This window comes from Marmota flaviventris, chromosome 11 (assembly GCF_047511675.1).
Source record: "Marmota flaviventris isolate mMarFla1 chromosome 11, mMarFla1.hap1, whole genome shotgun sequence".
NCBI classification, from domain to species: domain Eukaryota; kingdom Metazoa; phylum Chordata; class Mammalia; order Rodentia; family Sciuridae; genus Marmota; species Marmota flaviventris.
Window position 1 is genome coordinate 637,828 of NC_092508.1, and position 15,222 is coordinate 653,049.

The 15,222-nt window shown below is 61.7% G+C and overlaps 1 protein-coding gene across 3 annotated transcripts in view; it reads left to right on the forward strand.

Annotated features, from left to right (window-relative positions):
- Window positions 1–13,941, forward strand: part of Hdlbp (high density lipoprotein binding protein) — a 54,271-nt gene extending 40,330 nt beyond the window's left edge. For all 3 annotated transcript variants that reach the window (XM_027951680.2, XM_027951679.2, XM_027951681.3), the window contains exons 15-28: window positions 585–671; window positions 776–907; window positions 3,735–3,953; window positions 5,562–5,783; window positions 5,862–6,080; window positions 6,550–6,688; window positions 7,793–7,938; window positions 8,492–8,596; window positions 8,837–8,971; window positions 9,654–9,797; window positions 11,079–11,264; window positions 11,549–11,665; window positions 11,772–11,900; window positions 12,039–13,941. In XM_027951680.2, the coding sequence (XP_027807481.1) occupies window positions 585–671; window positions 776–907; window positions 3,735–3,953; window positions 5,562–5,783; window positions 5,862–6,080; window positions 6,550–6,688; window positions 7,793–7,938; window positions 8,492–8,596; window positions 8,837–8,971; window positions 9,654–9,797; window positions 11,079–11,264; window positions 11,549–11,665; window positions 11,772–11,900; window positions 12,039–12,125 (2,067 nt within the window). In that variant the 3' untranslated portion in view covers window positions 12,126–13,941. The remainder of the gene's footprint in view (window positions 1–584; window positions 672–775; window positions 908–3,734; window positions 3,954–5,561; window positions 5,784–5,861; window positions 6,081–6,549; window positions 6,689–7,792; window positions 7,939–8,491; window positions 8,597–8,836; window positions 8,972–9,653; window positions 9,798–11,078; window positions 11,265–11,548; window positions 11,666–11,771; window positions 11,901–12,038) is intronic.
- The last annotated feature ends 1,281 nt before the right edge of the window (window positions 13,942–15,222 follow it).

Consider the following 15,222-nt stretch of genomic DNA (forward strand, 5'->3'; position numbering starts at 1 on the left):
TGCCCCTCAGACTCCCGACTCTGCCCCTAAGTGCTCTGTGTGGGGAAGGGTCTGCTCTCTTAGGGACCTGGACAGTGAGGTGGCACCTCCTTAATGCCTTCATGCTCAGACCACCAGTAACTTTGAGAACATCTTATGTGGAGTTGAAGTGGGAGAGCGCTTGGGGAGTATGGAGGAGGGACTGATGGGAAAGCCATGGCCTGGCGCTATCCACGGCTCCAGCCCTGGGAGGTGATCGTGAGGGGGTCTGAAGGGTACTGTGCACTGCTACCTGGCTGCTGGTCCCCAGGAGCACTGGGGGCTGTGTGCTGCCCTGTTGTGGGGTCCAAGCAGCTTCCTCACCCAGCTCCTAACCTGGCAGGTAACACACTCCCCCAGCCAGTATGATGGTTAGGGCCCCTGGACAGACCTGGTGGGTGCTAGTTGACCAACTGCAGGCTGCTGTAGACAGGGACTTCAGACCAGTTGGCTGTGACATGCCAGGTGGTTGTGAGGACAGATTCTGATGCTCAGCTAGGCTGGGAGGAGAGCAGGCTCCGGGCGCATGTCTGACCGCGGTGTCACTGCCGTGTCCTGTGTTGCAGGTGGAGAATAGCTATTCGATTTCTGTTCCAATCTTCAAACAGTTTCACAAGAACATCATTGGGAAAGGTGGTGCAAACATCAAGAAGGTGACTGCTGTGGGAAGGCGGAGACGGGCCTCCCCTCCAGGCAAAGTGTGTAGTGCCCCTGTCTGGGAGGCCTGCAGTCTCTCAGCTTCGCCTCCCTCTCCTAGATCCGCGAGGAAAGCAACACCAAGATCGACCTTCCCGCGGAGAACAGCAATTCCGAGACCATCATCATCACAGGCAAGAGAGCCAACTGTGAGGCTGCCCGGAGCCGGATCCTGTCCATCCAGAAAGACCTGGTAACGGGGGCTCCCGGTGGGCCACACGCAGGGTGGTCAGGCCTGGTGGCCACTGCAGCTCTAAAACCAGGCATTGCTGGGCGAGTGGTCAGCAGTTCTGCCTCTTGTCTGTTGGGTGCTCATCACTTAGCCCCATAGCAGTGACCTTGGACCCAAGCCCTGGTCCTCTTGAGCCTGTGAAAAGCGTCATCTGAGCAGGCATACCGTGTTTTCTTCAGCTTCTTTAAAAAAAGCAGTGTACGATCACTCACAGTGTCGAGTTTGTCTGTTCTGACGTGCACTCCCAGGAAACCAGCACCACTTCAAACCAGGGAAGGTAGCTGCCACCCAGGCATGGCCAGGGCCGGCCTACAGCTGCAGTGGGCAGGTGTGCAGGCTCTGTGGTCTGCAGGGTGGCTCATGGTCCCCCTTAATGGTAGAGCCTCTGCGGTCTGCAGGGTGGCTCGGCGTCCCCCCGTGGTGGAGTGTCTCCTCTTGCCGTTGTGGTGGTGTCCACCGTAGCAGCCCCTCCCCTCCCTGTTCTGGTCTTTTTTTTTTTTCCAAAAGAAAGAGTGGGAGAGAGAGAGAGAGAATTTTTTAATATTTATTTTTTAGTTCTCGGCGGACACAACATCTTTGTATGTGGTGCTGAGGATCGAACCCAGGCGAGCGCGCTACCGCTTGAGCCACATCCCCAGCCCCCTTGTTCTGGTCTTGATGGGTTCTTTCACGCGTGCTGGCCAGGTCACTAGCACACAGCTTCCTGGTCCTCTGCTCTGCCTTTTTCTGCTTTCTGCCTCCGCCCCCTCATTGAGAACCAGACAGCAGGGCCTGCTCGTCCCTCCTGTGACGGTGCCTGCACGTCTGCTGTCCACAACTTGCATCGTCAGGGGAATCTCTGAGCTGTGGTTTGTCTGGTCAGTCTGATCCAGTGCCACGTCTTGCACATGGCGTCCTCCATATGCTTGACCAGAACATTAGACTGCCTTTCTAGATGCAGTAAAGCCCAGGTGTTGTGGAGTCCATCATGCCTAGTGTGTTTGGGGTCAGTGTTGTGTGGCTGTGGCCCTGCCCACTCCCTTAACCTTCTCAGACCCTCGGGGCCTTGGCCCCCGACCTGTCACTGCGAGGTGTCTCCTGTGTGGCTGGCTCTGAAGTGCTCTGCCCCTGCTCTCCACGGCACCCTGCCTTCCTGTCTCTCCTTCAGCCTTCTGTGCACAGGTTCCCAGTTCCCATCCATCTTGTCCATCTGCGAATAGAACGGGTCCACCATGAGAGAACCAACGCAGGGGACCCCGCAGAGACACCACAGGCAGAGGCAGCTGTGGGGTGTGGCCCCGCCTACTGCTCCCCCAGCCGTGTGCCTGCAGCTTCCTCGTCCTGTCCCCATGCCTCACCAGTTCCTTTTCTTTTAGGATTCTCTCTTCCCCGCTGCCTTGGCACATTCAAGGTGGCTCTGGAGATCCAACCCGGGGTCCTCAGTGTGTGCCCTCTGTGACACAGTGGGCCTCTGCCCCTGCCTGTATGGTCACGAGACCCCCCCACTGTGGATCATTGACCTTTTGGTTTGACCGATTGTTTTTAGGAGACGTAGGTGATGTGTGCTTCCCCAGTGGACGCTGTTCCTGCAGCTCCCGGTCGCTTGTGCCTTCTGTTCCCTCTAGTGTGAACACTGACCCTTGGTGTCCCCAGAGTGTGTCCGGTGCCTAGTCTTTCCCGCATTTTTGCAAAGTGCCGTGTTGGGAGTGGGCTTCTGGGCCTGGTTCCTGTCAGGCTGCCGGCTGGCTCACATCTGCTCCCTGTGTGGCGCATGCAGTCTGCCTGGGTGGCAAGCCTGTCCTCCAGGATCCCAGCTGGCGAGTGTCCCTCTGGACATCAGTGGGTCTGACTCCAGAAGCTGAGTCTGAGTCTTAACGTCTTCTGTGTCCTCAGTGCCCAGCTCAGGCAGTCTTTTTTCAGGCTGCAAACCACAGACAGTGCAGGACACCTGCCTGGTGTCCGTGGCCTGCTGGTCCCGTCATCTCTGTTTCTGGGTGGTTTTCTGTTCTCTTTGTCATGGGTTCTTTTTGCCTGTTCCTTTGAAAGCTGGTGTGTCTTGCTGGGTATTTTGTATTCCTCTAAGTATTTTGAGCTGTAAGTCTTTCGGACAGTCTGCACCTTTGGGGACTCGTTCTTCAGTCTTGTTGGACCAGATCAGAGGCGAGATTGGTCCATCCCCATCCTGCTTCCTAGAGCTGCACCTGGCCCAGGAAGCCAAGGGCAGGGGTGGCTCGGTCCTGAGCTGTGGGCCGTTGCCTGTTTCTCCCAGGACCTTTCCCTGCTCTGGTGTCCTCGGGGTCAGTGTGTGGGTGGCCACAGGGCCTCGGGTTCTCTCTGCTGCCCTCACTGGGCCATAGCAAGTGGGGACGGTCATGCAGCTCCCATGTCTGCTTCCTGGTGGAGATGGTAGGCAGGCAGGGGTCGCTCCAACTCTGTTGCTCCATGCTTGTTCCTCATCCCTCGGCACGTGGGATGCAGTTCACGTCACATGGCGCTGAGTGTGTCCTGCTGCTGCACTGCCAGTGCTCGGGTGTGGGCCTGTCCTTGTGCAGCCTCTCCCAGGCCGGCCCCGTCCTCCCTCCACACTGCGGTGAGGCCTGCTGTCCCCCAGGCCCCGTCCTCCCTCCACACTGCAGTGAGGCCTGCTGTCCCCCAGGCCAGCCCCGTCCTCCCTCCACACTGCGGTGAGGCCTGCTGTCCCCCAGGCCAGCCCCGTCCTCCCTCCACACTGCGGTGAGGCCTGCTGTCCCCCAGGCCGGCCCCGTCCTCCCTCCACACTGCGGTGAGGCCTGCTGTCTGCCCGCTGCAGGCCAATATCGCCGAGGTGGAGGTCTCCATCCCTGCCAAGCTGCACAACTCGCTCATCGGCACCAAGGGCCGCCTGATCCGCGCCATCATGGAGGAGTGCGGGGGCGTGCACATCCACTTCCCTGTGGAGGGCTCCGGGAGCGACACGGTCGTCATCAGGGGCCCCTCTTCTGATGTGGAGAAGGCCAGGAAGCAGCTCCTGCACCTGGCGGAGGAGAAGGTGAGCCCACGCGCGCCCCCTCCCTCGGGAGCCCAGCACCCTTTCTCCATGGCCCGTCGGGAAGCAGCTCCACAGCCAGCCCTTGCTGAGGGCTGAGCCTGGCGCAGTGGCCACGCTGTAATCCCGGCACCCAGCAGGACAGCAGGCTCCAGGCCAGCCTGAGCAACTCGGTGGTTCCTTGTCCCAAAGTGAAAAGTGCTGGGGGTGTGGCTCAGTGGTGAGTGCTCTGGGTTCATCCCCAGTGCCACAGAGATTAGAGGGGGGGACAGGGAGCTCCACAGGAGCCACTGGGTTCAAGTCCCACAACTGCAAAAAGATAAAATAAAAATGTGTGTGTGTGCCTGCGTGCGTGTGTGCGTGCGTTTCGTGAAGAGTCTTAAAGGGGCTGCGTCTGTGTCTCTGCTGCACTGGACGGGGTGGGGTCCTGTTTGTCCGCTTGTGGAAGTCCACGCTTGCTTTCGAGGCCGTCCTGCCTTGCTGCTGGGCTGGGTCTGCCTCTGGGTGGCCTGGCTCTTGGGCATGGCCTTTGTCTGAAGGGTGGCAGCTGCTTACAGTATGTGGATGACGGCCAATCTCCCCTGCTGCGTTCTTGCTGCTGTGGCCCAGCCTCTGGCCCAGAGGGCCCCTGGGTCCTGATCACAGGGCCGTGCACCCCACTGCTCCTCCATGAGTCTGCTGAAGACACTGGGGTCTGAGAAGGGCACAGTAACTGTTTTTGCTGGGCCCTGTTTTTGGTTTGTTTTAACCTTTACCAGAATTTTAGGAAGGAATAAGAAATTCTTCTAACAGTTTTCCCCCATGGTGTCTTGTTGTTGTTGTTGTTGTTTTGGGGAGAGGGGTTCTGGGGGTTGAACTCCAGGGCATTTGATCATTGAGCCACATCCCCAGCCCTGTTTTGTGTTTTCTATAGAGACAGGGTCTCACTGAGTTGCTTAGTGCCTTGCTTTTGCTTGAGGCTGGCTTTGAACTTGAGATCCTCCTGCCTCAGCCTTCCGAGCTGCTGGGATTCATGTTTTGTTTTTAATTGGTACGCTGTAGCTGTGCGTTCTCATGGGATCGTTGCTATGTGTTCGGACACGCACCCAGAGTGACAATAACTTGGCCACTTCTACTGCCCAGCACTCCCCTCCCTCCCAGCCTGGTTTCTTGGTGTCAGATGGGGCCTTGTTCTGCTGTGTACGGTCTCTGGCCCTTCGCTCACTGTGCTCTTGGTGATAGTGGCTGAGTGGAGCTGGGCATAGGCCACGCAGCAGCCCTGAGTGCAGAGAGGTGGCCCTGGACCTGGGGCGATGGGGAAGCAGGGTTCTGTGGTGGACTCTCCTGACATGCGCATCTGCTGTGCCCAGGCGCCCAACCCCAGGGCCTGCGTGGGGCCAGCACCTCCCACTGCACAGTACCACACCCAGCAGGTCCAGATCGGTCCTTGCTGCTAAGTGGGAAGACCAGGGTCCCAGTCTGCACCTGGCTGCCATCTTCCAATGGCTCTGCAGAAGACCGCGAGGGCCATGCATCTGAGTGTGTGTGCCCGTTGAGGGGAGATGCTCCTGCTCACCAGCACCGTGGCCAGTGTGGCCGTGGGGCTCACACACTGGGGGTTGGTTTCTGCAGCAAACAAAGAGCTTCACCGTGGACATCCGAGCCAAGCCAGAGTACCACAAGTTCCTCATTGGCAAGGGGGGCGGCAAAATCCGCAAGGTGCGTGACAGCACGGGTGCCCGCATCATCTTCCCAGCCGCGGAGGACAAGGACCAAGACCTGATCACTATCATAGGAAAGGAGGACGCTGTCCGGGAGGCACAGCGGGAGCTGGAGGCGCTGATCCAGAACCTGGTAGGGCACGGGCCTGGGTGTGGGGCTTGGTGCCACTGGGTGGGGCTTCACCTCCCCTTCCTCCCTCTCTGCATCAAGGACAACGTGGTCGAGGATTCCATGCTGGTGGACCCCAAGCACCACCGCCACTTCGTCATCCGAAGAGGCCAGGTCCTGCGGGAGATCGCAGAGGAGTATGGTGGGGTGATGGTCAGCTTCCCGCGCTCCGGCACACAGAGCGACAAGGTCACCCTCAAAGGTGCCAAGGACTGTGTGGAGGCAGCCAAGAAGCGCATTCAGGAGATCATCGAGGACTTGGTAAGGCCCCAGAGGCTGTGGGCTGGCGCTCCGCCCGCCCCCCACTTCCCTGCCTGCCACTGGGAAGCAGATGGGAGGTGCAGGTGCAGCCAGGGCCGGGCATGCAGGAAGGTCTGCCTGCCACCCAGCACGCCTGCTATGTAATTGTCAAGGGCCACGTGAGGGCGGCCTCTGAGGGGAAGAGGGCACCAGGGCGAGTCCCTGGAGCAGCCACCCGGAGCACAGGCTTTTTTAAAGCCGCCTCTTGAGCTGTCCCTGTGCACCCTGGAGGCAGTGCCCCAGGGACCATGTCTGTGGGGCATCAGTTGTGGTGTACTCAAGCTGCAGGACCCATTTAGAGGGAGGATGAGCCCTGCTGCCCTGCCATGGGGTCACCTCAGAAGAGCGGGTGTCGGTGGCAGGGCATGCTGAGCGGAGCTCAAGGACCGACCCCAGCTCTTCTGTCTCCGCGTGTGTGTGTCCACCTCAGGAAGCCCAGGTGACGGTGGAGTGCGCCATCCCCCAAAGGTTCCATCGATCTGTCATGGGCCCCAAAGGCTCCAGGATCCAGCAGATCACTCGGGATTACAATGTCCAGATCAAGTTCCCAGACAGAGAGGAGAACCCAGGTGGGTCCTGCAGTGTGACGGCTGCCGCCCATGGTGGCCACACAGGCTGCGTGCACTTCCCTGGCGCCTCTGCCCTGCCCCTTGCTCAGTGCTGGTGGTGCTTGGACCCCAGCCGTGGAGCCCTGATCTGGAAGGTGGCCCGGGTCAGCCAGCGCTCGTGGGGGACAGGGCTTATGGGCAGCCGTGGGCAGCTGCGGTTTGCAGGGTCAGCCCTGGGACGTTGTCTGGGTTCAAATGTGTGTGGGCAGCCTCTTCCCCTGCTGCACAGCACAGTAGGCTGTGTCCCATCTGTCACCTGGTTGTGCTTGGGGACCTGACAGTGGGAGGAGTGCCGCAGGCGCCTGTGCAAGGATGTGCACCCTCTTGTGGACTCGTCCTCATGGACTTCATGGACTCGTCCTCGTGGGCCCCGTTTGGCCTCAGGACCTTGCAGCCAGCTGCGTTCACTCAGTGTCACTAGCGTGACACCCACAGAGCCTGTCACGTGCAGCCATTGCAATCCCCCCTACCTCGGGCTGCTTTGTGGAGGAAGCCAGCTGAACCCTGCTGCCTGTGTGTCCACAGTCACACCCGGACGGCCAGCTGCACAGACCCGTCCAGGTCACAGCCTGCGTCCTTGCCCACCCCTGCATCCACGGAAGCATTTCCACAGCAGGTGTCCCTTAGGTGGCTGTGGCGCTCACGGGTGTGAGGGGACAGGTGGTGTCTGGGCTGTGGCTTGCACACCTGGTCCCACCTGGTCTGTGTTCTGTGGTCAGGCCCCGTGCTCCTGGCCTCCCCCTGCCTGTTCAGAGGCAGCTTACTGGACCAGTTGTGTGGCCTGTGCTCAGCTGCACACGCAGGGCTGCTCATACTCTCACACGCTGCGAGCCTCGTCCACTCCTGTGGTGTCTCTCAGCCCAGGCTTAGGTGAGGAGGGGACATGCAGAGCCCAGGTCTCCTGTGCCACCAGCCTCACGGCCCCTGTGAGACCTGCCGTCTGCCCTCCCTGCCCAGACCTCGGCTTGGAAGATGAATGGACCTTCCCTCCCTTTCCCACGCTCACATAGCAGGCGCTTGACAAATAGCAGTGACAAGCAGAGGTGACACCTCTCCTCTCCCCAGTCCCCAGCACAGAGCCAGCTGTCCAGGAGAACGGTGAGGAGGCCGGGGAGGGCAGAGACGCTGAGCCTGGGTCTCCACGGAGGTGCGACATCATTGTCATCTCTGGCCGAAAAGAGAGGTGTGAGGCAGCCAAGGAGGCACTGGAGGTGCGTGGCCTCCCCAGGGGCTGGGCAGCTGCCCTGATGACCACGGGCAGTAGGTTTCTTCACTGTGGCCCTGAGGTGTAAGCACAGGGCCCCGGCATCACGGAAGGAGCAGCCATCTCAGGCTCGTTGTGACCGTGAGTGGTTGTGGCGCTGAATATTTATTGAGTGCCACCCATGCTGGTCCTGGTGTGAACACTGTGACACCACGGTGTATCTGCCTCAGAAGGACAGAGACTCCAGCTGTAGCGCTCACCTGCAGAGGTGATGGGCGCAGGGCAGTAGCTGTCGGACCCAGGTGGGGCCGGGCAGGCGACCAGCCGTCAGGAGGGTCCCACAGGGACCTCGGATGTGTGGGAGCCGGGCTTGGAGGCTGCATGCCCCTCCCTGGGGGCCTCAGGCCTGCTCTTCAGGAGGGCACTGCCAAGGCTGAGCCCTGTCCTGTTCCTGCTTTCCATGGGTCAAGGTCTGGTTAGCTTATCAGGGCACAGGGCAGGAGGGACAGGGCCCTGAGCTCAGGCCCTCTGCTCTCGGCCCAACCTTGCCCTTCCCACAGGCTCTGGTTCCTGTCACCATCGAGGTGGAGGTGCCCTTTGACCTTCACCGTTACATCATCGGGCAGAAGGGAAGCGGGATCCGCAAGATGATGGACGAGTTTGAGGTAGAGTTCCTTCCAGGCTGTCATGGAGGTGGGCTGCGCACCACAGCTCCCTGGGGACGTGCAGGGGATGTGCCCACAGCTCCAAAGTGCCGCCATCCCTTGGGGACCCTTGGCATCACCTTCTTCTGCTCTAACCTCCCTCCTGCCCTCCCTCTGGACCCCCAGCCTGGGCTTGTGACCTGGGGCCAGGTGACACCTGCTGCCTGGCCCCAGACATCATCCCTGCTCCCAACTGTACAGGTGAACATTCACGTCCCAGCTCCTGAGCGGCAGTCTGACGTCATCGCCATCACCGGCCTCGCGGCTAATCTGGACCGAGCCAAGGCCGGGCTGCTAGAGCGCGTGAAGGAGCTGCAGGCTGAGCAGGAGGACCGGGTGAGTGGGGCCGGGCAGGACGCACCCCCAAGGGACCTGGACCAGAGAGCCCTGTGGGAGGAGCCAAGGGCCAGGAGTCTTCCCCTTTACGACGACAAGAGTCGGACAGTTGCACTGATTTATAATTCCAGGAGAAACACTGGGGTGCCTCGGGCCCTGTGAGAAATGTAGCCAGCCAGCCCAGGACTCCCTGCTGTGCAGTGGGGCAAGACTCCTCCTCGCCCCAGGCACAGTGCTACATGCAGGGTCTGAGCGCCACCTGCATGGGAGAGGGTGGTCGGGGGCCTGGAGCAGCTGCCACTGTGGGAACAGGGCCCACCACAGGAACGGTTGCTGCTGCGACCGGCATGGAGCAGGTCTGTCGCCTGCTCACCCGGGGAGTGTGCTCAGGCCAGCCCAAGCTCCAGGGCCCTCTGCCCTAGATGTTGCGGTTGCCTCTTCCTCGGCTTCTCCTTAAAAGTCCAGTGCGTGCGTCTCTTCACATCAGCCCTCAGAGCCCGGCAGGCCGGCCCGGGAGAGTACTGAGCAAGGGTGCCAACCCCGGGCACCTCGGCTTTCTCAGAGCGGCCAGCGTCTCTGTGCTCGCTCTCAGCTGTTGGTGGGGGTCACGCCTGGAGCACTGCTCAGAGGCCACTGTGGCAAGGTGCGTGTGGCTGAACTGCCTCCGCCTCACTCTTTCTAGGCTCTACGGAGTTTCAAGCTGAGCGTCACTGTAGACCCCAAATACCATCCCAAAATCATCGGGAGAAAGGGGGCAGTGATCACCCAGATCCGGCTGGAGCACGACGTGAACATCCAGTTTCCGGACAAGGACGATGTCAGCCAGGTGAGCGTGAGCCTGGTGCTGGGACTCAGTGGGCTTCCCTGACCTCGCTGTTGGCCTGGAAGCAGCAGCCAGACACGCATCAGCCAGGCGCCCAGCTGGGGTCAGGGGTGAGTCTATAGAGCAGCTCTGAGAATCTGATTTGGGCTTAGGTGTGACCACATCTCTGCCCCTCAACACGGGTGTCCCTGGGGACCTTGGGCGTTTCCCGTGTGCCCACTTGTTCAGTCTCGGCAGGCAGGAGCCCCAGCAGGTCCTTCTTAGGCTGTCATGCTTGTCCACCAGCTCCTAGGGCCCTGGGAGCAGGTGGACCTAAAACCACCAAGGTCCAGCTCCTCTGTAGCCATATGGCCTCCTTACTGCTCGCTCAAGACGAATCGGAAGGCAGATCCCGCTCCCACCTCTGGCACTGGACTTTCCTGCCTCACCCTCAGGTCCATTTCCAGCTTGGTCCTGCCCAGATGTTGGCCATCCTGCCCTCAGGCTGGGCCTCTCTGGGTGGCCCCGGCTGCCCTGCAAGATCTCTGCTTGCTGGTGTGGGCTAGTTCTTCTAGCACGTCCTGGGGCCCAGCAGGACCTGCCCACAGAGCACCAGCAGCAGCTCACCAGGCCCTGCCCACCTCAGCATGTCCAGCAGGGCCCCCTGGCCTGCCCCACTTCTTATTCCACTGGCCCTGGCATTCCTGGCTCCTGGTTCTGACTGCCCTGGTGCCCATGGGTTGGCTGCCACCATTTTCCCCTATCTACCAGTTTCCAGGTTGGACTTGGAGCTCAGCCGCTCTGGCCAACACCCACAAGCTGTGCCGGGTGGAGCAGGCACGGCTGTCCACTGCTGGGCGTGGCCAAGCTGGGCTGCGCCCGTCAAGGGCAGAGCCTGCCTCCCTTGCCCCTGCTCGCTGGTTCTGTCTGTCCTGGTGTCCCCTCCAGAGTCTGTGGTTCTCCGCTGGGTCTGTCCCTCACTGGGACCGGTTCTTCCCTGTCCTGAGGATCATCAGCACTGCAGCTCCTCCTCTGCTTCCCGTCTGCCCCCTGTTCTGGAGTCCACACTCCTGCTGGCCCGTCTTTATCGGCAGTGTCCTTTCTGGTCCTGTGTTGGTCGTCTCTGGGCACAGTGCCGAGTGGACGTGGGGAGCCTGCCGTCTCACCGCAGCACCGGCCCTCAGCCTCCTTCCTTCTAGAGCTGATGCTTATTTTTCTGGACACTGTAGACGCCTCGGCCCTCCAGCCGCTGCCTCGGGAGCCCAGCAGGACGCCCCCTTCTCTGACCGCCTTCTCCTCTTTCAGCCCCAGGACCAAATCACCATCACAGGGTACGAGAAGAACACAGAAGCCGCCCGCAACGCCATCCTGAAGATCGTGGGCGAGCTTGAGCAGATGGTCTCTGAAGACGTCCCGCTGGACCACCGCGTCCACGCCCGCATCATTGGCGCCCGAGGCAAAGCCATCCGGAAAATCATGGATGAATTCAAGGTGAGTCCCCGGAGTGGCCAGAAGCCCGGGAATAAGAAAGTGCACATCCTCCTTGGATGCCCGTGGCCCCCGACTCCTGCGCCCCACAGGGCAGGGCACCTGCAGGCCGGCAAGCCAAGTGGCGTGTTTCTCCAACGTGGTGTCTCGGGGACCCCGTGCCCCTGAGCCCCCCATACAGGGGAGGGAAGAGCACCCAGAGCAGGGGTCTGCACCTTCACCAGTTCAGAGGACACTCCTGGAAACCGGCCTCCCTCGGCCCCTGGGCTAACATGTGCTCCTTCCAGGTGGACATCCGCTTCCCACAGACTGGAGCCCCAGACCCCAACTGTGTCACTGTGACAGGGCTCCCGGAGAACGTGGAGGAGGCCATCGATCACATCCTCAACCTGGAGGAGGAATACGTGAGTTGGGACCTGGGGAGGCAGCCAGGGCAGCTCGGCGGCAGTGGTCCTCAGATGCTGCTGGCCTGGGCTGATGCCTGATAAGACGCCCCTCCCTGTCCCACAGCTGGCCGACGTGGTGGACAGTGAGGCTCTGCAGGGCTACCTTAAGCCCCCCGTGCACGAGGAGTCCAAGGCCCCCTCCAAAGGCTTTGTGGTGCGGGATGCGCCCTGGACTGCCAGCAGCAGTGAGAAGGTCAGCGGCCTGTCTCCCTCTGCTCCTTGGCCCTGGGGCGGGGGGCAGGGGGCAATGGGCCGCAGGCCAGCTGGCAGGCCCTGGAGGCCATGTGGGTGCCGTTGGGCCCCAGGCTGAGGCTGCTTCTCCTCTCCACAGGCTCCTGATATGAGCAGCTCTGAGGAGTTTCCCAGCTTTGGGGCTCAGGTGGCCCCCAAGACCCTCCCTTGGGGCCCCAAACGATAATGATCAAAAAGCAGCACCCTCTCCAGCTGCTGAGCAAACCCGCCACACAGTTTGTGTCGGTCTGACCCAGCGGCTGGGCCCCAATTGCTGACGCTCCCCCCTCCCGAGGTCTCGCAGTGAAGCCTGACGGCCGGCCCTGTCACCACCTCCCCAGGCCTGGTCGTCACCCAGCGGGCTCAGGGGCTGCCCCTGGGTGGTGCCCCAGGACAGGTGCCACCATGTTGAACACTAAGCAGAGGTCATTGCGCATTTGTGGTAAGACTCCAGCTTCCTGGTCACCCAGCATGCGGTCAGCACTGACCTTCACCAGAGCTCCACAGCAGCGGCTCGGAGTCGACTTCCTGTGTCATGACCTCAGGAAATAAATTTCCTTGACTTTATAAAAGCCAAACGTTTGCCCTCTTCCTTTCCCACCTCCCCTGCCCACTGCCTGTCACCCGGACCCTCCCTTTGGTGGACTGCAGCTGGCCTCTGGCTGAAGGGTCTGCTCAGCACGGGGAGCAGGTGGGAGGAGTGCCTGGCTTAGACAGCGGGGGGCCGAGGGCAGCCTGGGCCCTACGCCGCACAGCACCCGTGAGCCTGCTTCAGGTGCGACAGTACCAGGGCTCCTGGCGCCTCCTGGGCCCCGGGGTCTGTGGGTGAGCTGAAGGTGAGCTCGAGGTGAAGCCGTGAGAGTGTGGGCCCCTGGTCCTGTGGCTGTCGCCGTGGCCGAGTGGGCTGTGGCTCACATCCAGTGGAGATGGGAGCTCGACACTGCACCCCCGGGCCCTCGCCTCAGCAGCCTTCTTTCTACCTCAGCTGGTGTGAAGGCTCTTGAGCAGGAGCCCGGCTGCGGAGCTGGGGCCAGGAGCTGCGTGCCGAGGCTGGCGCCCTCCCGGGGGCGCTGTTCCTGCCGTGGAACTGCCCCCAGGGCCCAGGTTCCCAGTCCTGGGGCAGGTTTCGCAGTCGCTGGGCCAAGGAGTACAGCAGGAGGACCGCAGGACTGGGTGCTGAGAGCCGCTGGCCGAGGAGGGCCTGGGCGTGACAGGGGCCCTCAGCTGGCCAGGCGGAAGGGCCCTCAGGAGGGAAGGTGGTCCCGGGCAGCAGCGTCCGGCCCAGCCACCCTGTGCCCCTCCAGGCCTTCTCTGGAGGTGCTGGGCCCGCTCACTCCAGGCCCTCGGGCTTGGCCATCTTTAACCCCAAGCTCGGGACTGCCCAGAGCTGCTGCCCCCAGGTCTGCCTGTGGCTCCGGAGCTGCAGCCGCCTCGCGTGCCCTTGACAGGCCAGGCCCAGACAGGGAAGGCCTCCGCTGCTCCAGAGGCCAGTGGCCTTCGGTGGCTTGGGATGACCATGGGGAAGGAGGCAGGGACTCTGCCTTCCCAGGGGCGGGGAGGCCGTGCAGGGAGGGCTGGGGCGCTTTCCTGTGGAGCCCTGGGCTTCCCGGCCCCCTACACCACCTCTGGCCTGCCCTGTGCTCTTGCTTCTTTCCTGCAACGCCCTCCTGCAGGGCCCAGCCCTCCCCTCCCAGGAGACAGCCCAGTCCTCACAGGGCGAGCCCGGCATCTCCATGTTGCTGAGTCCCGTCGACGCAGGTCCTCGAGCTGCTCAGGGTCCCGCACCCCTCTCCCTTGGTTGTCATAAAGACTGAGATGACTGTACCCATGCCACGGGAGGCCCTTCCTGCGGCTGAATGTCTTCCTGTCCCGTCTCTGTAGCTGCGTTCATCCCTCGGCCTTAACTTTTGCCATTTGGAAATTATATGCAAACACCTGTAAAGGCTCGTGAATATGGGTGACACTGGAATTTTATAGATTCTAAAATAAAAGCCAGAATCAGATGCATTGCGTGTCCTCCTTACTGTGGTGGGTGGCAACATGCTGGGTGGTCCCAGTCTTCTGTGGTCCTCCCAGCGAATCCAGCACTGTCCCCACCTCTCAGAGCCACAGTGGGGGAGCCAGCGCTGCCCGCACCCCACCCCGCTGCGTCCACTAGCTCAGGGTGCTGCCTGCCTTCTCTGCACCGGCACTCCCAGCAGGGCCCCCAGCACCCGGCACCAGGGTGCCCAGCGTGAGGGTTGCAAGGAGGAGAGGGTGGGGGTTGAGCAGGGAGGTCACTCCAGCCCCCACATGGTGGGTGAGTCTGTGAGGAGCCAGTGGCACCCCTGCTGCCAAGAGGACAGGCCCCCACCTGTGACAAGGACCTAGGGACCCAGTGGTCCAACTCCTGAGCTCGGTCCCTGCAGCTGGGCCCACACTGTGTGTGACCAGCGAGGCAGCCCAGTGAATGGCCACCGAGACATCCACACGCCAGGAGGCTGCCGTAAATGAGGGGCCACCGCATCCCTGGCCCCGCAGCCCCCATGGTGGGTGGGAGAGCCCCGTCGGGGACGGCAAGCTCCTGGTGTTCCTCTAAGTCTGCCTTGAGGTTTGAGCTTCAGATGGCCATGACAAAAAGAAGCACCGGCCGGCCACAGGGCCACACCTGTGGTCCCAGTAACTCAGGAGGCTGCGGCAGGCGGGTGTTGAGTTAAAGGCCAGCCTCAGTGACCTAGTGAGACCCGGTCTCAAATAAAAAGGGTGGGGGTGTGGCCTAGCGATGGAGTGCCCCTAGATCCCACCCTCAGCGCTGAAGCAGAGAAGCAGGTCAGCGGGAGCCTGGTGCTGGCTGGGTTCTCCACGCCCCCTGGCACCCGCGCCCCCAGCACCCCTGGCGGAGGTGAAGAAGCGGGTCGACAACTGGCAGCTCACTGCCCAGCACAGGGCCCTGGTCTGAGGCCAAGGGTGGCCATGGCTGAATGACACGTGGCTGAGGACCTTGTGTGTGAAGAAGCATTTCCCAGGGGGACGCATGGCCAGGTCCCCGGACACCCCAGTCCCACTCAGTGCCCTCCCGGAGTCAGCCAAGATGGGCACGTGTCCACGGGGGTTTATTCAGCACCATCTGTCATGGCAGAGGAAGAGACCTCAATGGCAAGTGGACAGAGTTAGGAAATGCGGGCATCACAGCAGCTGGCCGAGTTGGCAGAGGGCAAGCAGCGCGAGGTCAGAACTGCCCAGGGAAGCCACCCCATGGATGAGCGGGAAAGGTCTGCGGAGACCGCTGAGCACCACAGGACGCA